Source organism: Homalodisca vitripennis, chromosome 5 (genome assembly GCF_021130785.1).
Source record: "Homalodisca vitripennis isolate AUS2020 chromosome 5, UT_GWSS_2.1, whole genome shotgun sequence".
Lineage (NCBI taxonomy): Eukaryota > Metazoa > Arthropoda > Insecta > Hemiptera > Cicadellidae > Homalodisca > Homalodisca vitripennis.
In genome coordinates, this window is record NC_060211.1 from 116,342,631 (window position 1) to 116,369,439 (window position 26,809).

The window sequence follows — 26,809 nt, forward strand, 5'->3', positions numbered from 1 at the left end:
TCAATACAATGTCCTGATTTTTTAAACAACTTACTGACCAAATACACTTACCAAGTATTTCATGTAGTGGAATACGCTTGTAAAATGAATGAAGATATTGCGCTCTGTGCCATTTTTGTCACACAACAAGCAATAGTAGTATGTGCCTTCGCCAAGACTGGACTCAGTCAATTCAATCATGAACTCAAGTCCTATCAGAGGTGCAGATTTACTAGCATCAAGTTTTGGCTGAATTATACAGTTCTTAATGATGACCTCCTCTAGCCCTGGTGGTACAGGCTCTCCAGGCTCCAGTGCCACATTTTCTGTAACAATCGTAAGTAGGACAATTCTATCATAATTCAATTCATCCTTATAATATTTCGTCATGATTATTATATTTTTTTAAATTCTCACTTATAACTACAAAATTCAACAAGCATCCTAAACTAATTTGTAAGTGAGTTTGATACATTAAATTAAATTCAAATCAGTTGACTTTATAACCATAAGAGCAGTCTGGCTATCAGTTCATGTGTTGATCGACCTAACACTTTGTCAGCCCCATATTGACACAGGCTAAGACAGTGTACATTAAATGCCTTACTTTCACTCCATCATGTTCAATATTATGTCAAGCACTGAATCACACCACTTTAGCATTGTTGCACTGGGCCCTACCAATCGAGCTTCCTCTCCGTAGTCAGCAGCTATCATTCGTTAAGTGGGTTTTATATACAGTGTCAGTGAAAATTATGGATACACTCTGTTCAGTTTTTGATGGATAAAGATGGAGGGATGGAACCCGGGTTACCATTCTAGGGCACAGAAGTGAACGTTTTAGTCACTTTTACAACTTTACCCGTTGAGCCGTGAGACGGCTCAAAAGTTTTAAATGTAAAGACCCATTAAGTGACACCTCATTTGAAAGGTCTTGATAAAAGAAAAGGAACAGTGGAAACCTTAATGCCGAGGGTATACCAGGAAATATTACAAAATCAGATTTATACAGCTATCCAAGTAGCAACCAACAACTATAATGAAGTTTGGTTCCAGCAGAATGAAGAACTTCTACATTATGGCATGCATGACCACGAGTATCTAAACAACATTTTTCCAAATCACTGGATAGGCAGGAGAGAAAAGTGTCAAGTCACCACCAAGATCAATAGATCTATCTCCACTTGACTACTTTGTGTGGGGTCACATTAAAAACAACATCTATAAAACGAAACCTCAGTAGGTTAATGACTCTAGGATCTGAATAGTATCCGAAATTCCAGAAATCCCGCATGAATCCATACAGCGTATCTTTTTTTTAAGTTTCTACAACAGACTTGGACATTGTCAAACTGTCCTAGGACAGCAGTTTAAACCTCTGATTAAAAAAAACACAGGTTACCTTTCAAATGAGGTATCACTTTTAATGGGTATTTACATTCAAAAATTTTGAGCCCCCCTCCAAATCCCATTTTGGGGAAATGGGCAAAGTTGTAACAGTGACTAAAAAAAAGCAAAGTCGTTGACTTCTATTATCTAGAAATATCGTTCCATCCCTCCATCTTTATTCATGAAAAACTAAACAGAATTTATCCATATTTTTAACTCATGACATGAAGTCTAATGGGAGAAGTCACTAGTAGATCCTCGAGTGCAGCTCTACAGCTACTGCTGAAAGCATCATTCTAGGAATGACCTGTGGGGTCTTAAACAAGAATTTTTCAAAACATAATAAATGCATATTTGAATGTGTAATTCTAATAATCACAAACAATTCCTATTATAGTTTTATATACAAATATTTTATTATAAACTATAATTACCTTTGGGATCCAATTTTATAAACTTTGCTCGAGGGTGAACAGGATTCATCATATTGGTTTGATGTTTCTTGGACTCCACATGCTGCCGGAGCTGTGGTAGTCCAACCACTGTGTCCGAGCACACATGACAGGTGTACCACACCGAGTCCTGTTTCTTGACAGTAGAGAAAACCTGGGCTTGTTGTCCATTGTCTAGCCTCACTCGTTCACTTAATATACTTCTTTCATCCAACCGCTGTAAATAAATAAATGAACAAATATTAATAATACTAAAAACAAAATAAAGTTTGTTGAATTTTTTTTAACTACTGTAAAAAAATAGAAATAAATATTCAAAATAAAATAAGATCTCTTTTGAACTAAATGATAACTTCTGGATTATATACAATAATTCTTGTATGTTATGAAATCGTTACTTATTAGCTAAAATATAAATAGAAATATTATATTTCTTAGTAAAATGATTATAAAACCCACTTACATATACAATACAAATAAGAAAATAATTTACAAGTTGTTATCTATATTATAAGTAATCAATTAAACAAAAATACATTATTAATTAAAAGTAAAGTTTTCAAATCACTGATTCCACTGATTCGTAAAACTTTTAAGTGTTCACTATCATTTTCTTTTTACGCATTTCTTTAATTTAAAGTTGCTGTGTTTCAAGCCACAATGAGACTTCTATTCTGCAACATCTTATAAACGAAAAACATTCATGTAATATCATTTACATCTGACATCTCTAAATAATATAATAAAACCATACATAGTTTAAATCTTCCTTTAACTGTGTGAACTGGAAACTTAAGATCATAGTCCAGACTAACAGTAATTGTTGCCTAGACAATCTAACATCATATTACAGCATTTTTCTATTAAATGTAACTTACCTCAGAGGCTACTAAAATTGTTTTGATTACATAAATCCTTGTTTTAAATGGAATATATTTTCATTTAACACACTCAGTATCTGTGAGGATGTCTGCCCTTAATATTAAAAACAACGGATGACTTTATTTACTGTTTTATACTGTTATTATTAGAACATCAAAATCGTTATTAAAGTTTTATTTTTACAACCAGAATTTCGGATATTTTTTAGTAGTAAAATTAGACTTTTAAATATACAATGTGCAGATGACTGTAAAGGCAGTCACATTAACCCTTCATCAGGCGCTTAAAATTAGAAACACCATCAGGCGCTCACGGAGGTTTCCTCCAGGTTAGCGAATAATGGATATTATAGTCGTTTAAACTGTTTTTATTTGTTTAAATATTCATACTGATTTAATTACAATGTAATATATTCTTTTTTAGAATTTAAATAAAAATTACTCTCTTATGTCATAAATTTTCCAAATAAGAATTTCGAAATTTAAAAAAATTTTATTGTATAATAACAACATGATTTATTTTAAGGAATAATGCAATTAATTGTAAAAATGTTTAAACTTCTGTAATAATATATGGAAATTAACTTAGTTTTAACTTCTTACAAAAACAACTTACTTCAATTCTTGAGATATTATACAATTGTAATGTCAATTATTATTCTAAAATCAAAATTTATTCTTTACTAAAAATTTGTTTAACACTACACAAAGTTTCAAAACATTTTCCTTCTGGTTCTTATAACGACAATGTTCACTCCATAAACAGTACTGAAATGTTCCCTAGCACACGGGTACTGTACCGACAAGTCTCTCTTCTTCATTCTCCATTTCACAAAATTCAAATAAAATATATTGTAAAATGATGAGACTGGCACTCATAATCGTCCAGTCTCGCATGGAAGTAGACCTCATACTGACAGATTTTGACAAAGATAAGCGGGAGGCTATTGTTTCGCTTCCCCGAAAGATGCTCGTGAAGTACACTGCGGGAAACGACTGCCAACATCAGAAAAGTAGTACTATTTTTAATAATAAAAAACACACGGAGGAAAACTCCGTTTAGCGCCCGATGTAGGGTTAATTGGAGTAGAAATATACTTAGAAATTACACTAAACAAATTTTTACAATTTTGTTTAGTTAATCACATCACTTGAAGTAAAAAAACCTGGTAATGATGCAAAATAAAAGTTTCTAAACTGTTGTTTAATTTAAAATCAAATCAATCAGAACAAACAGAACCTTAGAAATGACACAATGTACAAATGTTTTAAAGTATGTTTATTAAAAATTATGGTCTCACCTGTTCACACCTTTACCTTTATATTCTCCCACACATATCCTTGTACATACACAATCACTTCACCCTTAGCCCATTGAACAAAGATAACAATAACTGAATATCTGAGAATGTATTTTGGTAGATATTTTGGATACATTAACAAAACTTAGTATACATTTTTTAAATACTTATTTTACACAAAATGTGTTACACTTCACTGTCTCAGCTTGTTGAAAGGTTTAGTCATAAATGCAATTTAAAATTAATAGTTCATCATTCTACTGAAAACTTAAGAAAGTAATTCAACGGCCATTACATTCCCATTAAAATATAAGTGCAGTAGTCTCCAAGTACTACACTATAAGACATATTAGACTGATAAACAAATTATATATATATATATATATATATATATATATATATATATACATACATATATGTGCTATATATATGCTAAAAATGAAAATGAGAAAAAAAAACAATGTTTATACTATAATATATATGAAAAGAGTGAAGATATATCATTACGTATTAAAACAATTTAACAATTATTAAAAGGAAAAATTACATCTGTCGCTAAATGTCTGAAACGTAAGTTTATTATCAAACATATACCTTTCTTCACATAATTCAGACCTCAAGTATAATGTTATAGATTAATCGTTATTGTGAACACATCAAATCTTGCATGAACTGGATGCTACCTTGGCCTGAGTCCTGATCAATGATTGATTCTGAGGGAATTCCAGGGTTGTCTTCTAAATCCAACTGATAACTTCTTAACATAATGTTTCTAATATTACACTCACATGCATCTAGACACCATGTATACAAAATTTTAATCAACTTGGTTCCCTATCTGCAAAAATTTTATCGATCTTGTTAACATTTTAACGACTTAACAACCACGAATACAAACATTTTAACCGTGTCTAAACACAATTTATTAATAAACTTTAAAAAAGTTAAGGCTGTAAAAAGTTATAAAATAATAAATAAACAAAAAAGGATTCATGAAATCTGATATTAGTAGTGATAAAAGATATGTGAATGCCAGCATGATCTAGCAGCGAAATAAACTATCTAGACACTGCTAATAGCAGTACTAGTGGCATATAACCTCTGTTAACCCCGGGAGAGATCAGTCGCCGGACTTATGTGGACTTGCTAAAAGATAAAACGGGAGAAATACCTTGATGATTCGCGCACTGAGCCAAACCATCAGCCAGACAAGAACTGGAGGTGTCTTGTTGGAACTTTGTGGGGAAACCACAAACCGTGACCTCATCAGTGATACACTGAAGGATGTGATCGGGGAGAGCGAAACTGTCTGAAGGCTAGTAGAGCTAATGGCAGCCTTAGAAATTCGAGATCTGGGGACTGATGCAGTGAGCCTGAAGGTCTCTGTGACCCAGCCTTATAGGCGGTAACCTAGAGACTGGCTATATGCGCCTAACGGAGTGTGTGGCCAGCACAAGTTGGTTGGGTCAAATTACTGGATCCGTCGGGGATTGGAAGTGACAAAATGCTACCGTGTGTTTTAAATGTATGTATAAAAATTCCTTTATTACTATATTTAATGGCCACTAAAAGCTAAATTATAGTTCATTCCTACTGCTGAAATGTCCATAATTCATTAAAAGCTAAGGTATCTGACACGCAATGCAATCTTGACTGTTGCTGTTAGAGTTAGCAACATTCTATTCTGTTTAATTTTTTGTTGTTTTCATTCTGTGTTGTACGAAGACATATTTTTATCAGTTTGAATATTTAAGATTTTTAAATTGCAGGAATTCAGTAAATTCTATGAGCTGCAGAAAATAAACGTTTCAATTTCAGAGCACGCATCCATTAATGTAAACGTAAATCCATTTTTTTTTATAGTTTAGTGCATTTTAACCAAAAAATGGTAGGACCAAATGATCACTGGATAAAAAGTTTAGACTTCTTAGCACCAGAAGGTTTAATACACGTATGTATTGGTGATACACATTATTTCACCAAACTAGAGTTTACTTTATTTCAATTTTAGACCTATTTCCTCACAAAGCTCCTTCACTGTAAAAACAAGTAAAAAGTTCATGAGAATCACAGAATATTCAACTATTATCATATACACCTTTCATAAATACCTTTGAATAAGACAAACTTTGAAAGACGGCCAATGGCAGTGTCAAACACAATAACGAAGCAATAAAGCGATGATACTGAAGGATCCAGATAACATTTCTACATCAACTATAACAACTGAATAAACATATCTTCGCTGAGCTCCAGCAGATAGTTCTTCTGGTGGACGATTTATCATAAACTACAGCTCCGATAACTATATCACACACATTACATGGACTTTTGTCAACCAATATAAAAGTTCAAATCACTATTAAAAAGACTAGGGTGTGTAAATGAAAATTGTTGAATTAAACAACAAATCTATGTGTCCTTTAAAGTCATAGTCTGCCAAAATGATTTTTGAATGAAAGTGAAAATTAGATACATTTATAGCTATATAAAATACTTGTTTTTTAACCTAACTTCTGATTTAACAAGACAATATATTTATACTGACAATGTATTATATATATATAAAACATTTAAATATGTTCAAGTTATAGACTTAATAACAGGTTTTCTCTTCTTATAAAATGAAAGAAATTGAATTAACATTTTTTATTACATTAAAGCTCAAATAAACTAAAATAAATATGGAAAACTTAATGTTGTTGAACACTCTGCAAAAAATGTATACTTACCTGATTATTGGTGTTGTGATTCACGATGCTGCTTCTTATAACTATATGAGAGAACTCAATAATACTGAACTAAAAAAAATATGTTATTTCAAGCTTACTATTGATTATCTGATTGTGTAACTAAATAAAACTCTTAATGAACTCTCTTCTATTATAGTGGGGAATAATTCCTATACACTATATATTTCCAAATATAACATACACATACTTTTCAGTTATGGCAACAACAGGTATAAACCATTCCAAATGTTATGCTAATATTTTAATTCACATATTTTTTATACAATTGTGTATACAAGCTTATTTATTTAGTATACATAAATGTGGTAAACATTTTTTAAACTCATGCATTAGTTTCAAAACTGTAGCTTCTAAAAACTGTCAAAATAAAATACCTTAAACTTGGCAAGGTTAAAAATACAGGAATATTTTACAGTTATATTATAAAGCCAATAACACATGATTGAAAGGAATTAGATTAAATTAATGGAGATGGCTCTCAGATAAGGCAAAATGTTCTGTATTTACTATGCAAACGTAGCAACTATGGGCAAAGTGGTGCTGATCACAATAATGTAACAATAAAATATACTCTTTTAATTCGTGCTCCCGATTAACCACAAGTAGTATTAAATTTTTCCATCCTATTTTGTATGTGTGTTATTTAGTGATAATTTATAAAAATTTCTTTTATTAGTCTAAAAACAATTTTCCTTGACAAATTTCTTTTAAATGCTAATTTCCTTAGACAAGGAAATAACAATGTTTTTTCCTTCCATTAATATTAATTGTAAGTATTTGTTACTTTGATTGCTGAATTTTGTTGATTAAGCATCATGGTTTAAAAATAAAATCAAATACAAGGAACTAATCTAAGACTCAGTAAAATAAACCTATAAAATAAAAATTACAAATTAATCTACTTTTTGCTTTAGTCAGCTTGCATGATGTGGTGAGTGCATCATGTGTTGCTACAGACCATCTGTGTTGTGTAGTGGTGTTTAGTTTGTGTTACTCATGCCTTTGTTACTGTTTATCTAATATGTTTCATTTTTGAGATACTATCTACTTTTTTCTAGAATAATCGAATTCGAATAATAACTCAACTAATTTGGAATGCTCATGTTATGAAGAAAAATTACATGAGCATTCCAAATTAGTTGAGTATCTACTTGTATTCCTAACAGTTTTATGGAGTAGTAGATTTTAATGAAGTTTATAACTTAAGGGGTAAACTTCTTGAAGATTGTGACAATTACAAGCACAAATCTGTGACAATACTCTTATCAAGTATCTGTGTGTCTACGTAGCACACAACTGCCACACAACAAATCTGAATGAGGCCAGTGTTGCGCCAGTTGAAATCTCACTGAAGAAAATCTGTGCATCTTTATGAAATTGTTAAGCAATTGAACGTCAGTTACTGGAGTGTCAAACAGAAGACGGGATTTCACAAAATGGCAGCTTGATGGGTTCCATACCTGTTATCGGAGGACCACCAGTGACATTAGTTACAGCTTTTTGCAGCGAATCTTACGTAAATTCTAGTATTGTCACAGATGACAAACTTGCCTGAATTCAAACAGGTGAATGTGAATTGGAGGACGAGCAGAGAAAGCGCACAGATTAAGGCAAAGACACGGTTGTTGGCTCAAGTGATAATAGAAACACATTTGTATCTGCAAGGTGATGTTCATTTTTTCTATATTCATACAAAATTAATATATAAAATTATTGTGCAGTGTTGAATACGAAGAAATTGTTATTTTAAAGAAAATAGAAAAGCAAGCGGCAAAAGTTTCATTTTTTTGCACAACAATGCCAAACTTTGTGGCTAATGTATAAAGAAAAACTTTGGATGCTACCTCTACGACAAAAATCGCTGTAACATCAATTTTACAGCTCAGACTTGTAACACTGTTATTTTCATCTTTTTTGACTTCTTAATGAAGCACTTTAAGGCAGCATTTTAAAGACAACAGATCAGTAATAACTTTTGACTCAATGGCTAAAACAAAGAACCAAATGTTTTTTATGAAAATGGAACCAAAAAGCTCCCAATCCAATGGGGAAAATGTATTCGAGATGATTAGCATTTATCTGTAAAATAAAACATATTTTTTTGAATTAATTTCAATTTGTAATCTTATTAAACGCCTTTTGGCTAAGTATATCAATTGCAGTATATATTGTGGAGGTGAGGTGGCCAAAGCCAACATGTTATCACATATACTTTAATTATTAGGTTTTGACAACTAGTTTTCCTGTTCTCACAGTGTCAAACATTGGAAAAACAATTAAAATCCTAAGATAATCAATTAAGAAATCTTTATTTGCCTAGATGCAAATGACAATGCAATGGAAAACATCACTTTTTCTTAAAAGTAAAATACTACTCCTATCACAGCTTTAACATCCCATAAAACGTGTGTAATAATTTAGACTTTAACAAATTATACTTTAACAAAATTCTCAAAAAATAAATTACTTACAAACACAGCAACACTACAGTTTGCTCACTTAAAACAATAACTGTAGTGTTAGCAGCATTTCGCTATATACAGTATAAAATATTATATACAAAATACATTCAAAGGTACATAAATATATAACAATAAAAAAATAAATAGATGATGATAGATATCAATATTAACTAATTCTCAATTATTAAAAACTGAACTTACTAAATACCATGATTATAAATTTTTTAATTGGGACACAAGAAACTCTTGCCAATTGAATGCAGTTATGGCTACTACTGTTTCCCCAAAATGTTCTACCATACCATAGATGGGAATGGAGAGATAATATGTTGTGATCAACATTTCATTACTTATACTATATTTTAATTTCATGACAAGGTATGAAACTAGCTAATGTTTTACATAGAAAATTTAAATGAGCATCACAATTTAGTTGAGTACCCATGTATATTCCTAATGGTTTAACAAGTTCTCTATACTTATTACCAGGAATACAGTTTCCAAGAGTATAATCTAAATGTTCTGTTTTACTATTATTCACTACCAAAAGGTTTACTTTAAACCTCCCGATATCCTAGAAAGTTTACATTTAGCACACACATGCCTCATGACTTAAATAGACAGAGTAAAATATTTTCATAAAGATCAGGCAACAGTGAAATCAATAGGTGTTGAAATGAGGTTGTTGCAACTAGAACAAATATATTTAGTTTCTTAACTTCTCCATATCCTAGAAAGATGAAATTTGACACATTCATTCCTCACTACCTACATATAAAAACAAAATCATTTTTATGAAGATCAACAACCCATAGAGGTTTAAATGGCAATAAAACCCCTGGAAAAACTATATTCTAGTTCTAGAACATCCAGTAGTCTTATAAAGGTGAAATTTAACACACATTTATTATGCCCGTGACAAGACATCGGTACCTGCAATGTCTTAAACCAGAAGTAGATTATAATGACCGGAAGTAGGGGCTTTTTGAACCAAAAAGACTTTTGCAGAACTTTTGTATACTGACCTGGTGTTCCTCCAATCTTGCCTGAACTATTTCAAGTGTTACTGAAATATTTGAAGTTATTCATTCAAATATTACGGAATGTTGCAGAGAAATCTGTGTATATCACTGGTACTCATAAAAACTGTTTCACTCTCTGGCTTCAGGATCTCAAAATATTGCTATTTAACTTTAATTTTATTTGTTCAGAAATAAATCAGGAGATATGAATATCTTTCAGTGACAATCAATCATCAGGAGTGTTTATTACACCATTAAAAAAGGATATAACTATGAAGTGTCTGTTATTCCAAGTAAATTGTGTTCAAAGCCGTGGGTAGGTCCTAGTGAACAATATAATACATCACTTACTTTAATTTGTTTCATTTAAAATGTTATTTATTACATAGTCTGTAAATATTCAATAGGTAAGTTATTGTCATTATGCTGGTGGAACTATTTCTTATATCAGAAGCTAAATGTGTAAATAAGTAAGTCCTAGAACAGAACGTTGACCTAATTAACAAAACATGTGTTTCCAAATGTACGGTAATGAGATTTTCATTGCATATTGTTGGTGTACGGTCTCCACACAACCCTTTACAACTCAGTAACTCCAAAAAATTATAGATCCACAAAAAAGGGAAAAACAAACCACATATACGAGGTGTGTCCAAAAAGTATCCGACCTTGACGTCTGGCATGAACTAACGTTACTCGGTGGCAACGGCAATCTAGTCCCCTTCAAAGTACTCCCCTCCACAACGCACTACCTTATTCCAACACTCCTCCCACTTCCGGAAATTCTCCTTAAATTCATTTTGCGGAATGGGTAACAGGTCTTTCGTCACATTTTGTTTTATTTGTTCAACATCGTCAAATCTTTTTCCTTTCAAAGGAATTTTTAATTTCGGAAATAGCCAGAAGTCACAAGGAGCTATGTCATGACTGTACGGAGGCTGTCGTAGTTGGTTGATGTTGTGTTTGATCAAAAAACGCTGAATAAGATTTGAGGAATGAGCTGGCGCGTTGTTGTGGTGCAGGATCCAGTCACAGCTTGTCCACAGTTCAGGTAGTTTCCTTCCCACTGCATCTCGTAGCCACCTTAGGACCTAAAGATAATACTTCTTATTCACTGTCTGGCCTCTTGGAGCATATTCGTGATGAACAACGCCGTCCTGGTCAAAAACACTGTCAGCATTGTCTTGGCATTACTTCAACTTTGTCTTGCTTTTTTCGGCCATTGCTCTTCGCGAGTTTTCCACTGTGAAGATTGAGCCTTTGTTTCAGGGTCGTAGCCATAAACCCATGACTCATCACCAGTAATAAATTTTTTAAATAGCCCTGGGTCACTTTTTATCAAATACAGATTGTCCTGTGCGATTTCAAGTCAACAGTTCTTTTGGTCTTCTGTCAGCAGCCGAGGAACGAATTTTGCTGAAACACGGTTCATTTTTAAATCTTTGTGTAAAATGTTACAAACTGACGATTCTGGTATTCCTAAATCTTCTTCCAGCTCTCGGACAGTCAATCGACGGTTTTCATTAATTGCTGCACGAACAGGTTCAACATTTTCAGAGTTTCTAGCCGTTGAAGGCCTGCCAGATCGGCCATCACTCTCCACTGATATGCGGCCATTTTTAAACCGCCTAAACCACTCTTTTATTTGTGTATCGCCCATAGACACGTCACCATAAACTTTCCGTACCATGGTAATCGTCTGTGATGCTGAATGGCCAAGTTTTTGGCAAAATTTAATGCAAATGCGCTGCTCAACACGTTCAGTCATATTGAAATGCGATGCACACACACGACAGTACTGTACAGAACAGAGCGCTGTGACTCACCGAGTGACCGGATCGGATATATATATTAGCAGGGAATTGTTTTTTTGCAAATCAATAAACTCCTTGTAGTGGCCACCTGTTACCATGCTGTAGTGTGTTGTGTGAGCAGTGTTCATTTCTTTGGCTGTTACAAATTCATACACAACTGATGTGCCTTACTACTTATGATTTTAAAGGTAAGAAGTACAATCATTGCTGTTTTAGTATAAAAACCTTCTGTTCATGTAAAATAATGATGAAAACAACATTTAAAAAGGAAGCAGGAGTTACTAGTTTTGTTCAAGATAGAAACATAGAGGTTAGGTTTCAAATAGGATGTACAAGAAAATTGCTGCTAGGCAGGAAAAAGAAACCGAAAAAATGAAGAGCATGTTTATACAGTAGATCTACATTCCCTGTTATTATGTACTAAGTCTAATGTCTCTGCTCTGTATTACAGAAGGAAACTTTCTGTCCACAACCTTTGAATGTACAATCTATCATACACGATGGCTATTGCTATATGTTGAAAAAATCAGAGGGTGAATTAACTGCAAAGGCACATCGAAAATCATCTCATACAGTGAACATCCCATTATCAAAACAGAAGTGCTGTTTTTAGCAACGCACTGTTGTATTTAACCATTGAGATCACTACTGAAAGCAAATACTTGGAAAAAGAGCATACTCAAATGGAATGCTACTCCATGCATGCACCCATCGAACGGCATCTGAGGCAGAGAGATATCCATGTCCCCAGCTGATTATGTAAATATTTCCAGAAAAACCACAAGAACTTATAAAGTAACTTAATTAGAGCATTCATTCTTCAAAAATTATGAACAGCCAGTATTGCATAAATCCATTTGTCCTGGCATAAAGAACGGAGATACCAAAGTAACTGATATTCGCTGCCTGAAATATGGAGATAATAGTAAAATTTACTATAAGATCAACTTTAACGATGAGTACAAGCTTTTGCTTACTTGTGAAGAAAAATCTTATCAAGTTGAAGAAATCACAAGAAGATCAACACATTAAAAACAACACCCAAAACAGTCCACAGGCAACATCATTGACAGAATTCAAGCACAGTTTCCAAGACTGTATGAAAGTAAATTGAAGATTATTGAAGACAAATTCAGACACCTCCAAGAATTGAAAAAAAAAACACTACGTACGGATTACCATTTCTTTTATGACCAATTGCTGCACTGATGTTGGAGTATTCCTTAATAGATTTAAGTCCTAGGTCTCATTTACTTACTCGACTACTCTTTTAATTATTTTTACTTCTTGTTAATATTTGCCAATTAATTTTTTGCTTCATAAAAAGTTCACAATTCCAACAACTACTATTATTTTAAGTAAGTTAACCTTTAGCAGGCCTTTGATCCTCATTTCATCTTGTTCCAAGAAAGTTACATTATTCCTATTTGCACTATAATTTTGAGTGACATAATTTGTAGATGATTTTGTCAAATTTATTGTTCACACGATAAAAAGTGAAAAATTCCAATGGCCACTAATTATTCAATAATAAATCATTTTACTTATTGATATTACACAGATTTTGGTGTTTGATAAATTAATTGTTATAATGATAACATTTAAAACTAACTAAAGAACTACATATGACCTCAAAAACAAAATCGATAAACGTGTTCTACTTCAATAGTTTATATATTGTAACTTTTTTAACATATATATACTGTAGTCCCTTTTCTAAGGGAAGGTTTTCAACAAAAAATACTACCTACACAAAAACTTACTGGCACATAACAAAGACTCTTCTGGACAGAGCTAGTGTTCATTTATAATTAAAACATATATTTATGTTATTTACATATAGATTTAATTCCTTTAATTTATTTCTTATACACTGCATTTTTTTAGATACATGACAAGGAATGCGTCCTTTAATTCTTGTTAGTTTCTGCTTGTGGACTGCAGTTTTCACCAATTGGCAAGAAGTTCTCTGACACAACATCAGTACCTGGAGGAGGAGGTTGTAAATCACAGGTCCAGTCCCTAGTCAGGTTCCTTTGTCGCAGTTATGGCTATTATTTCAGCTAACCACTTCTTTCTTCGCAAATTAAAATAGAGATATTGATGAGTGTGTCACTCTGTCTGCTTCACTGGAATTCACTAATGTGACATTAGAGTACTTGCCACTAAATTCATAAGAGGCGATTATTTGTCTTCTCAATTTATTTGTTGACACATGACCAACTAACCAGATCATACTGATTTGGAAGATCTACTAAATTGTTTTTTATGTATAGCTCCGTCCAAGGTTTCAAACATAAAAGTCAAAACTTCATTTCTTGCCATGTCACTTGTGCCACATACCACCACCAAGTAATCATCTTTTTATGTCTTCTATATTTTTATAATTTAAAACTTGTTTTTTTTATTTGCTCCCCTGGCTTGACAAAATTCACGATGGTCTTTATGCATTGTATTGAGGTGCCAGGCTAAATATCATCCATGAATTTACAAATGGGCACACTGTTTATTTGAATATGTGTTTGTTTTAAAGCGATGTGAACTGGAAAACTTATGCTACATATTAACAGCTATATTGCGGCATAAGACTAGTATTCAGTGAGGATAGCATTGCAGATAATATTTTGTATTAAGTACATAAAATATAAAATAGTACTTAGGTGCGTCCACAATAATCAACATGTTAAGGAAAGACATTAAAAGAGGTACGTAAGTAGAACCACAAGTAATATATTTATAATATTAATATTTTTATTATGAATATAGGTTTTTGTAATATTAGCTCATGTAGTAAATAATATCATATTTATTTAACATTTTCAACATTAATAAAAGTAAAATAGCTCACAAATATTTCTTTATAAAAAAAGACGTAGTCATGATGGGTAATCTTGTTTATAAATACCAATTACACTATTAAAAATAAGGATAAAGATTGGTTACTAATGACAAAAACACTATGGAATGCATTTAGTGTAACAAAACTATAAATTAAAATAAATCAATAACTATAGGATGCAAAATTAATATCTAGCTCATACCTTTTGCCCTCTAAAATTCAATGCGTTTTTTCTTTCATCTTCTGCAGACCATTCATCAACAACTCTTCCCTCAATATCTAGATCATCAAAATCATACGAACTACCGATAACATTTGTGTAGCCTTCCATGATGAGTCCAATGTTGTTGTTCTTTCTTCTAAGAAAACTGCAAAAGTTACAAAGGATTTTCTGAATTATTAAATTATATGATAGCTCGAACTAAAAACTCACTTTATCAATAACAACTTAAATCAATGGGAAATCTTTGATTAATAATTATCTAACAGTTTACTTTATACTCACATACAAAATGAAGATCTTCATTAAGTCCAAGAAAGTTGTCAGTCTTTCCAACAAATAATTAAATCCCAACTTAATGAAAAATTTCTAATTTTATACCTTCACCAAATGTTAAAAATTGTTGTAACTAACCTTGTAGTAAAAATGTAAAGATCAAATGTAACACATACGATATTAAATACTTTGATATTTACACACAACACCTCCTCTTTTTTTGTGGTATGAGTCAAGAAAAATAAATCCAGTTTCTTTTACAGAATCTGTAACTAACTACAAAGACAAAACAATATTATTAAGATTAAAGGATGTTTCAAACCATAGGATAAAACAACAACAGACCTAACTAAGAAAGGATATGACCTCAGACTACATAACCATGATACAGGTTAAGCATCCACTGATCAAAAGCTCTATCAAAACAGTAAAAGCAGACCATAGAAAAATAACAACTGACATTAAAAATAGATAGAGAGGAAAGAAGTAACTCTCATGTAGTAGTTTAGAATCTAAATGAAATCTTCACTAGAAGTTGCACAACAAACATAGCACATTAATAATCAACATACAAAAGGCATAAGATTCATATAATATGGCAAATTATAGTCCAATTCTGCTCTCTGACGTTACTAGAGAAGTGATAAGAAATGAGTAAAGGGCTTGAAAACCAAAACCTCAGAAGGACTCAATGATGTATCTTCAAAATTACTGAAGCACTGTAATGATGCTCTCATCCTATACTTGTCACAATCATAAATAAGTTGCTGTTATCAGGAGTGTTTTTCATCGGCACTAAAACTGGCAAAATATATATCAAACATAAAAGGCACATAGAAATCAGTATCTAAACAGTGATTTCTTTATCACCTTTCTTAAAGTAATAGAAAATGTTATACTTAAAAGACTGATACTTAGAGACTATCTAAACACAACAAAATCTACTAACAACTAGTGGTTGTTCCAGGAAGATTGTAGAACTGGCAGAATTCATGAGAGGCCAACTACAAGAGGGAACACTCATAATTAGTGTTATGCTTGACTTCAGCAAGTCTTTGACTACCTGGGACACAACCTCATCTCACAAATACTCAAAACTCTGTCATAAGTAACACTGTCTTCAGACAGTAAGAGTTATCTCGAAGAACACAGCAAGTGGTTGAAATTATTCATAATAACAAAGAAGTTATTTATAAAAAACACAAATCTAAACGTTCTCTTATGTGTAGGTGTATGTCTCAGGGATAAGTCTTAAACCATGTTTTTGTTTACTTAACTCACTAATGACATGGATCATCATCTAAGTTAACACAATCTAATTGCACGAAATATAAATATACAGAGGAACTGGCCTCATATACAGCACTCAATATGGCCAATCAGTACTCGCACTCATATGAACTAGCAGTTAACATGATCAGAACCAAGCAATTGACATTTGTTAGAAGACGAGATGAGATTGTTACTGTGCCAGACGTTGACATGGAACCATAGGCAAACTTTCTGTTTGACTACTGATGAAACCCCTGTCATATATGGGACACAAGCTAAACTCACTGTTGTCCATGATCAAAACTCAGAGGGTGAAAACTTGCAGATGGTGCAGAGCAGATGGTTGATGCTCAGACGCTGGAAGAATTCCTACTCAGAGGCGGAAATTAGATGTTCACGTGAGACTACTAAAAATGTGTTGTACTTTTCTTTGTCCCAAAATTTAGACATCAATAAATTTTCTAATACAATTGTTAATACAGAGAGATTTTGACTTTGACGACCAAAGAAACAACTGGCAGTACTGATATTACAGATAGTAGGAATTATTTTTATGATAGTAGTTTATGTGAAAAATTCTAAAAACAATTGACTTTTCCAAAGTATGGCAAAATGTTTTTCACCAATACTTTACTAAATTTACCTTCTTTACTAGTTTTTTTTATTAACATGGTGGTTTTACACCATGAACTATGGAAATTAAATAATATTATCTTCAATATGAGACAGAAATTTAGGACACAATTTGTAATATTTACAGTAAAATAATTGGTAGAGGCTAACCATAGCAGTTTTTAAAACTTGTACAGCCAATATTAGGCACAAGTCAAATTTAAAGAATGAATTATAAGACATTCTAGAGATTACAGATTACAGTCTTAAAGAGCAGTAACAGTTCATAAACATAAACATCAGGGCTCATTTAAAAGATTATTCAACTTGAATTGAATTTATTCCTTTACAGTTGTGTGTGTACAATACTAAAGTATTTTATAACTATTAAATTAGCACAGTATTGAAGATATAATAATTACAACTCATTTGAAAACTTACCTGTTTCATTTCAACATTTGAATTTAATACATGTTGACACAGTTGTTTCACCAGGTGTAACAAAAATATCTTGGAGAGAGTTGAGAAAAAAATCCAGGTATATTTCTTGGTTTTTATTAATTAGCGAATTTCAAGTTATAGTCTTACAAATAAGCAAATCTGTAGATTATAGAATACGATATTTGCTTAAAGTCGTCCATTAAAAACAATATTAATACTCAATAATAATGTAAAAATAAATGGTTGACACTGGTGACTCAATGCAATGACACACGGGCTACAATACCAAAAGGGTTAAGACATTAATCTGAATGGATGTTAGCTTTATATCCTGACAAGAGCCACGGTTAGTCTTCTTAATTCGGAGAACTGTCTTGGAATATGCTGCAGCCATTTGCAATCTTTTTTCCTATTCAAGCTTTACTCCTAATACTCTTTAGACTGAAATAACTGACTGTGGAAGTTCTTCTCATTTAGTTCAAAATCAGTTGCAGAATTTACCATGCTTTTAATCTTTTTTAGAAATATCTATAACCTTTCAGAAATCAGCACATATAGAAAAAGCCTATATCTATATGGTCTGATTTAAATATCAAGACCATCTAACCAATCCTGTTATTAAGAAACCTTTTGCTCTCTAATGTCATTGTTCTTGTAAAAGCAGCATGTGCTGTTGCGAACCTATGGCAGGACTGTCAGACCTACTTAATTCATGTACAATAGTAAGATATCCAAATTCTACTCACGTTAAGTTAACAAAATATTAGTCCCATTAACCTTGGATGGAAATTTGATGGTGTTTAAAAATATATAGCCAAACTAGCAATTGTTTCAACAGTTTTATAATCATTTTCACAAAAGGTGACGTAACAGATACTTATATACAGATATGGTACATAGATAGACAAATACAAACATTTTCCAACATTAAAAAGTGTATATAACACCACTTCTTGCTCTTATATGATTAAAATCTATATGTTTGTTCGAACGGTTTACCAATTTTTACAACATATACATTGATAACAATTAACAACAACAAACATATAACAAACTAATACATAACATTAGAAAATAATTGGAATACAGTAAACTTTAAAGTAATAAAATATATATGTTTATAAATTCTGTTTTTTTTTAGTAACAGTAGGGAAAAAAACAGGAATAAACTTCAAAATCAATAATGAATAATACTGAGAAATGCATTTTTACAATTTTACTAAATATAAATTATATACATTAATTAAATGCTTGTAAACGAAAGAAAATGTTATCTCCTCAACTATCTTTAATCTAACCCAGACAAATTGGGTAATAAATTTTTTACATATTTGTTGAATAATTTTATTGTGTTTTTAGCATTATGCTGGGTTTAGTACCTTGTAATGTCAACATTATTTTAAATGTAACTATTTTTGAATTAGTTACAAATTTTCAATTTTTGGCTATGTTATGTTACTAAGTAGCATAAAAACCTATCCAACATTATTAGTATGAACCAACTTAAAAAGTAGTTGTTCAAGTAATTACAAACAACTACTGAAAAGTAAAATAAAAATTACTGCATGGGAACAGTTTATTTTAGCCGAGTTTAGTGTATCAAAAGATTATTAGGTTCACAGTTATCAAACATCTTGTAGATGCAACTAAGATAAATATTTTTTCATCAATGGTGATACAACTATGCAATTAATGTTTATAACTTCATCTTAATAGTATTTAGATCATGATCATGATGTGATGTGATGTTTAGGTCATGTTGGTGTAGTTGTTTTAACATGTCTATATCAGTGACAATTTATTCTCAATAGTTAGAATTAATTCATCAGAATTGTTATACTATACTTTTAAACTATGACACTGGAAAATACTTTGAACCAATTATCTTTTATACTATCATCTATGGAAAAAATGATAATTTAGTTTATATTAATTAAATAATTAATACAAAAATATGTGTTCAGTAAAGAAAGAAAATACTTATTATAGAAGTTTGTTAAGGCTCTGATTGATAGTTTCTTTTTTTAAACAGTAGTCATGTCCCTAAAATGAGCTATTTTGTTTTGTTTTATTTGGTTTTAAACAGCAGACTGACTAAATTTCAGAAAAAAGTTATGTTATTTATAAAAATAGAGTTGTTTTATTTTTACATGTAAAAAAGATTAAAATCCATTATAAAGATAAATAAATTAATATCTGTTGTCTTAGGAAAGGCATGAGAAGACCAACTGACAGTTCATGTAGCTTTATAACTTTTAAGTGCGAAAGTCTTTGAAACATTCTGAGATACACAGCACGACATCACTTCCATGCTGTGTCGCAATACTGCTGCTGGCTGAGTGTCCATCCATTCAACTGTATTATCTTCACAATAATCAATATTTCCTTTCATAAAATTCTCTACTAAAGTTGCATCCATAAGTTTCTCATGTCATTCTACATAATAGTCCCTAGTTGAACAAATGTTTATTTCCGAATCACTTACAGACCTGTAAATGCCATGTCCACTTTTTATTTAGTACAAAACTGGTTTAATATAAAAGATGAATGTAACAACAGATGTAAACAAACAAAATACAATCAGCTCTTTGCTTTTGATATTTTACTGTTCTGAAACAGATTTAAGTTACAGTGAATCAGTGAGATGTATATAATTGAAAATAAACAGAAAAAACAAGCCACTGCATTCTGTTGGGCACAACAGAAACTACGTAAAAGGGATTCTACCGTTTTCTGTTATATCACATGTCCATCCAGGGGAACAATTATAACTTTCCAAACAAATAGAAAGACTAAAATTTTATCATTCAATATATGTTAAATCTGAAAATGAGGATTTCAAACGCTTTTTTCGAAATTTCAAAAAGGATTACCGCAAAGCCATAAGAAATGCCAAGGCACGAGACGTTGAAAACCAACTAAAACAATCCGATAATCTTTCAAAAAGCGCCTGGAATATAATTAACCTAAACACAAAACAACAAAATACTTCAAAATTTTCAATTCCGAAACTTAAAATTAATAACAAAATTATTGATGATCCATTAAAAGTGGCAATTGCGTTTAATGATTTCTTTTCAACTGTTGCTGGAACAGACAGTTCTTTGAATCAGAATATACCCTGCGGAGGGTTATTGACTAGATCGGCCTCGTCCATGTTCCTTCGTCCTGTGAGTGAGGTGGAGGTGGCCCGTATCATGCAGGATCTCAAACCTAAGAGGTCTTGTGACATTAATGGAATGTCTGTGTGGTTAATCAAAAAGTGCTTTAAGCATATTTTGACACCACAAAATTAATCAATCTCTCGTTTGCACAGGGTGTCTTTCCGTCCGTACTGAAGATATCCACTGTGATTCCAGTTTACAAAAAAGATGATCCTTGCACCTCTAGCAACTATCTTCCAATTTCTATCCTCCCAGTTCTTAGCATAGTTTTTAAAAAAGCTTTCCTCAATCAGCTTGAAAAATTCCATGACCGCTTCGAAATTCTCTGTCCTGAACAGATCGGGTTTAGGAAAGACAAATCGACCATCGATGCCGTAACTGAACTTATTCATAATGTTGTCGATGGCCTGGAGAAAAGAGAACGTGTTATGAGCATATTTCTCGATCTCTCCAAAGCCTTTGACTGTGTGCATCATGCGACACTGCTGCACCAGTTATGGACTAGTGGTATTAGGGGTTTGCCGTACGATTGGCTCTCGTCGTATCTTAAAGATAGAGAACAATGCGTACAGATTGCGAATGCTCTGTCTAATAGGGTCAAAATGCCCTATGGTGTCCCTCAGGGATCAATATTAGGGCCAGTTCTCTTCCTTATTTATGTCAACAAGTTGAATACATCAATCCAGAATGGAAAGGTTATTCAATATGCTGATGACACGACTCTCTGTATTAAATCAAAATATAAAACTGATCTTGAAGTGAAATCATTTATCGATTTAAATTCATGCATCGAACATTTCTCAAGACTCAATCTGAAAACAAACAGCTTAAAATCAAACTTAATAAATTTTTGCCTTCGGCATCAACAAGAACAGGAGTATCGTCCCGCAGTAATGATGGACGATGTTCTCTTGGAAGAGGCCGAATCCGTTAAGTTCCTTGGAATGTACCTTGATCGAGGACTGACATGGGACTTTCACATTGACAGCATCTGCTCCAAGGTTGCTTCTGGCATTTATGTTTTGCGTAACCTTGCAAAATTCTGTTCTATTGATGTATTAAAAACTGCCTACTTTGGCCTGATACATCCATATTTGTCTTACGGTTTGAGATTGTGGGTAGCTGTTCTAAATACAAATTCGAAAGAGTATTTAGAGCTCAAAAGAAAGCTATCAGAATTATTTAGAAATTGAATTTCAGAGAGTCGTGCAAAGATGCCTTCAGAGAGCTTGGATTGTTAACTTTACCCTGTCTCTATATTCTCGACGTCGTTCTACACTGTCGACTTAAATGTGAGTTGATCCAAGGCAGTGACGTCCACCAATACGAGACATGAGGCAGGGACAACTTTCGGATTGTTCAACATAGAACGAGTGCATTTGAACACTTACCGTCCCAAGTTGGTGTGAAACTGATAAACAAGCTGCCTGAGGGAATAAAACATCTCATTGATTCTAAACTATTCAAATCTCGATTAAAACACCTCCTGGTGTCAAAGGCGTTTTACTCCGTTGAAGAGTTCATGTTGAGTTGCTGGGATGAAAATTATTGAAAACTATTGAAAACAAGAATAAAAATAAACCCCCAGTTCTGTTATACAATTAAATAGCAATAACTGCAATGGAACTGTATCTTATTATGAATGTACTTGACACATGCATGCAATGTAATAATTGTTGACGCAATAAAGATTATTATTGTTATTGTTTAGTAATGTATGAGATCCTGCAGAGTGTTTTGGGTTACCGCTGGTGACACATGACATGTTGATTCTCTAATAATGTGCGGGATACTGGTCAAAGGGTTAATATTTCAACATATTTTAAATAGCATACTAAGTTATATACATTCAGTGTGTATGTATAATACATGCACTTTTTTTAACATGATGTTAAATATAAATACAGATTTAATTTAAATTTAACTTCAACAGGACTCAAAACATTTAAATAACATATAACCAATTTACAAAAGTTTTGTTCATATTAATCTTTCTTACTTTTAAACTTTATTTGAAAAGAATAAAACTGTGTCTTAAAAGTAATTAAAATAATACTTATAGTTCAGCCACTGTGTTGAAAGAAAATGGTTTGACTTAATTTTATTTATTGTAATAAAACATGAGTCAAGTAAATTAAGTGAAAATGAACAATTTAAGATTACAACAGACAACCGATATGTTCACTTTTCATATAGTAAAACTAATAAACTAAAGTTGTTAAAACCACATCATGTTTTTACATTAACTGTCATCAGCTTGCTACATACATTACGTTAACGAAACGTAATGTGTAGAACGAAAATTCTATACACTAAAATAAAATTTTGCTGTAATTTGTTAATTTGTGTATTAACCCTTCAACACAGTAAATTTGTCACAAGGATTTAAATGGTTCCCTGTTATTAAGGTTTAAATGTTTTTAATCCTTAAAAGCTATTATTATGGTCATGATTTAACCTTTTTAGTGTCAGAGGAGAAAAAAATCCATGTTGAAAAATTCCGGATTGTCTTTTTGAGTGACTATGCAAAAGTGCCACAGGTTTTTGGACCAAAACGCAAAGTTTTTAAAAAATAAACCAAAAACTTCTTTTTATCCTAAAAAGCTGATTTTTTAATTTCATTCTAAAGTACATGAATTGTACATCGCACAATATCTAGAATTCTGACTTTTTTATAATTTTAAAAATCACTTTACACAATGACATTTCCATGAGAAAAAATATATATCCAGTTTGAGGTAAAATTATTATTGTAAAAAATGAATTTTGAAATTTCACTACTAACATGATAAAAAGCATTTAAAAACAATTAAAATCATCTGTGATAGGCTAATAAAATGCTATAAACAAAACTGCAAAACATTGTAGTGCAGGGCTTTTCTTTTTGTTGGTTTGAAGGAAAAAATCACCTAACACTTATTTTTCATCATAAAAAGCTTCTTTTGATTCGTTTGAAAGGTCAATTACCTGTGTATCATAAAATATGTAAAATTTAATTATTTTATATATATATATATATATATATATAATTTTAAAACCGCTTCAGATAGCAACACTTCAAAGGAAACGAAAAATATGTAGTATATCTAGGGGTGAAATAACTATTATAAAAAATGTATTTTGATATTTCAATACTTTCATGATAATAATAATTTTAAAACAATGCAAAATATTGTGTATGATAAACCTAAGATTAAATACTATAAACATAATTGGAAAAAACAATTAAGCACTATAGCCTTTTCTTCTAAAATGTGAGCATTCATGTAAAAGCTAACTACTAACTAATTTCTTGTTCATAGTCTAAACATAATTTTACCATAAAACATTACTTACCAATATGAAACTCCAAACATAAACAACTTACCTTTTCCAGACAATTTAATTGTATGTCCAAGTTCACAATGAGTAAAAATGCACAACTACACAACATAAACATCCTGCTAGTCATCACAACACCCCCAACCAACTAAGAAAGATTATTTTTTTAGTTGTATACATCATCTAGTGGAGTACAAAGTAGATATAACAGCTGAAAAGGTTAGTTCAGTTCATGTTTTTGCCTTTGGTATGATGTCATCCAGTATTGGATAAGTTAGAGACGTACTCTAAATGAAATAGAAATCATCGCGTTCCAAGACGTCAGCACGTTTCACATAAATACGTATCATCTCAAAGCGTGACTTGGCGCTCAAGTATATTTTTTACATTGTTTCGTAACAAGACCCCTGGCACTAAAAGAGTTGATAATAACTTTCAAAACATAAGGTAACACAAATTGATTGTTTTTTTTCTTTTTTTTTTAGTAAAGATAAAAATGCAAAACGGGCATTTGAGTCTGGTAAACTTACACAAAAATACACTGATCCCACCAACTTCCACTCAAGCCATTAATTTAAGGTGGGCCTTACCACAAACCAGTGACTCATATGTACACCACACCGCAAAAAATCCCTGGTGTCAGACATAGAACGAACTCACAACTACAAGACCAACTCCACTGTCAAGAGTAGCATATTAGACGATGCAGCCATCCTGACTTGATGTTTCGGATTTGCAGATAGTTCACTTACGATTTTACTGTACCCTGATTCTCAATAAATTATGTCAATAACATGTTTGGATAGATAATGTGTAGCATCCATATAACCATCATGATAAGTGTTAATATATTTTTCGGTATATACTTATTTTGTAAAGTCAACCTTGTCATACAAAGCACATTTCAAAGCATTAATATATACTTTAAACACATTAACTGTACATATACCAGTATAAGAAGAATATAAAACTGAGATTTCATCTAAAATATCAAATGAAAGTTTCCAAATTGCCTTCAAATATTTACAAATTTCAAGCAACTATTTGCAATTAATTTTATTAATTAATATTTACACTAACTAATAATTTTCCAGGGTGAGCACCACATGAATCTTCAAAACAATAAACTTTTTTAACTGAGAAGCTAAAACTATAAATTACTAGAAACACTAATTCTTTTCAATAAATTCACTTTCTTTTAATACCTCACAATACGAGCTTTATATAGTGATACACACGATCTTCATGAAACGCACTAAATATCCCTAAGCAGAATGTACTATCAAACACATATAAGTTTTCTTGCATTTCTGACAAATTAGATACAATGTTAATTTTTACACTTGGGTCTACTTTACTTCTAGAAAAAATTAGCACAAACTTATGGTAATAAACCACGTTTTGTAAATTATTTCAAGTTGATTTACAGTAACAATAATTTATATACAATGAATATAAAAAACAGAATTATATTCAAAGAGAGATAGTAGATCAAACATAAATAATATTTTCTTTACACTGCACTGAAAGTATCTTCTCACCTGTGGTTGATGTTCAGGCAATCAGCCGAACAGAATAGGAAATAATTTCTGGTCTAGACCCCTATTAATTTTAGTACCCTACAACTTAATTATTATAACTAACAAGAATATACCTTTGAAAACTTATATTTTATTATCACCACAACGTACTTAATTATGGTTTGTATTATATTGTGTTCTGTTATTGCTCTTTGAAATATACCTCGTCTTTATAATTTATACATAATAAACTATAATGACAGTTACTCTCGCATTAAATGGTTTCCTTACTAGCATAATTATTCCAGGTGAAACTTTTGTACTAACTTACTATTATAAGCTGAGTATTAATATGTTACAAAACAGAATAATCAAAACAATGAAGTTTTACACATTTGGCTAGTTGCAGTTCTGTCCCTCTGCACTTATGTTTTCTTTTATTTTACCATATAAGTAAAAAAAAAAGTAAGGAAAATGTGCCTAGGAGATTCCTGAACAACATGGTTTATCACCACTGCGATGGATTTGACCGCAAGTTACCAGCAATTTAGTTAGATACAAAATAATTGTTTTTATAATGCACTTTATTTTAAAATGTAAGGAGATGCTCATAAATAAATCAGGAGACTCTGATCTAGTTGATTTTTCAAGTCAGTCTCCTAATAATTTTTTATGAACGTCTCCTAACATTTTCAAATGAAGTGGATTACTGTACCTAGGCTATAAAATAAAAATAATTTTCAACTAAAACAATTATTTTATAAATAACTAAATTGCTATCTTAGGAGCAACCCTTCTTTTAAATACTCTAATTATATTTATGATAATAATCACCATCATAATGAAATTGAGTAAAGTAAGGAAACATAGTAGGCTATGTAATTTTCACAAAAACTTGTGAACACCCTTTCTTAAATAATTATTTATTTACAAACCCATTAACCTCCTACTTTGAAATTTTGAAAATAGGTAACTTATCAAAAATATAAACTATTTATAGGAATTTTTCAAAATTTAAAAAATGTACTTTTTAAGAAAATTAAAATGTTGATTTCAATTAAAAAAAACCCTTTTGACGATAATGAATGTTG

At 31.5% G+C, this 26,809-nt stretch overlaps 1 protein-coding gene across 2 annotated transcripts in view; it reads right to left on the minus strand.

Moving 5' to 3' along the window:
• Positions 1–26,809, minus strand: part of LOC124362780 (uncharacterized protein CG7065-like) — a 52,735-nt gene that overhangs the window by 25,026 nt on the left and 900 nt on the right. Inside the window, exons 2-4 of one of the 2 annotated variants that reach the window (XM_046817559.1) lie at positions 15,095–15,260; positions 1,803–2,037; positions 52–305 (exon numbers count right to left, since the gene is read on the minus strand). In XM_046817559.1, coding sequence (XP_046673515.1) covers positions 52–305; positions 1,803–2,037; positions 15,095–15,223 — 618 coding nt within the window. In that variant the 5' untranslated portion in view covers positions 15,224–15,260. The remainder of the gene's footprint in view (positions 1–51; positions 306–1,802; positions 2,038–15,094; positions 15,261–26,809) is intronic. The other variant, XM_046817560.1, reaches the window with a different exon arrangement.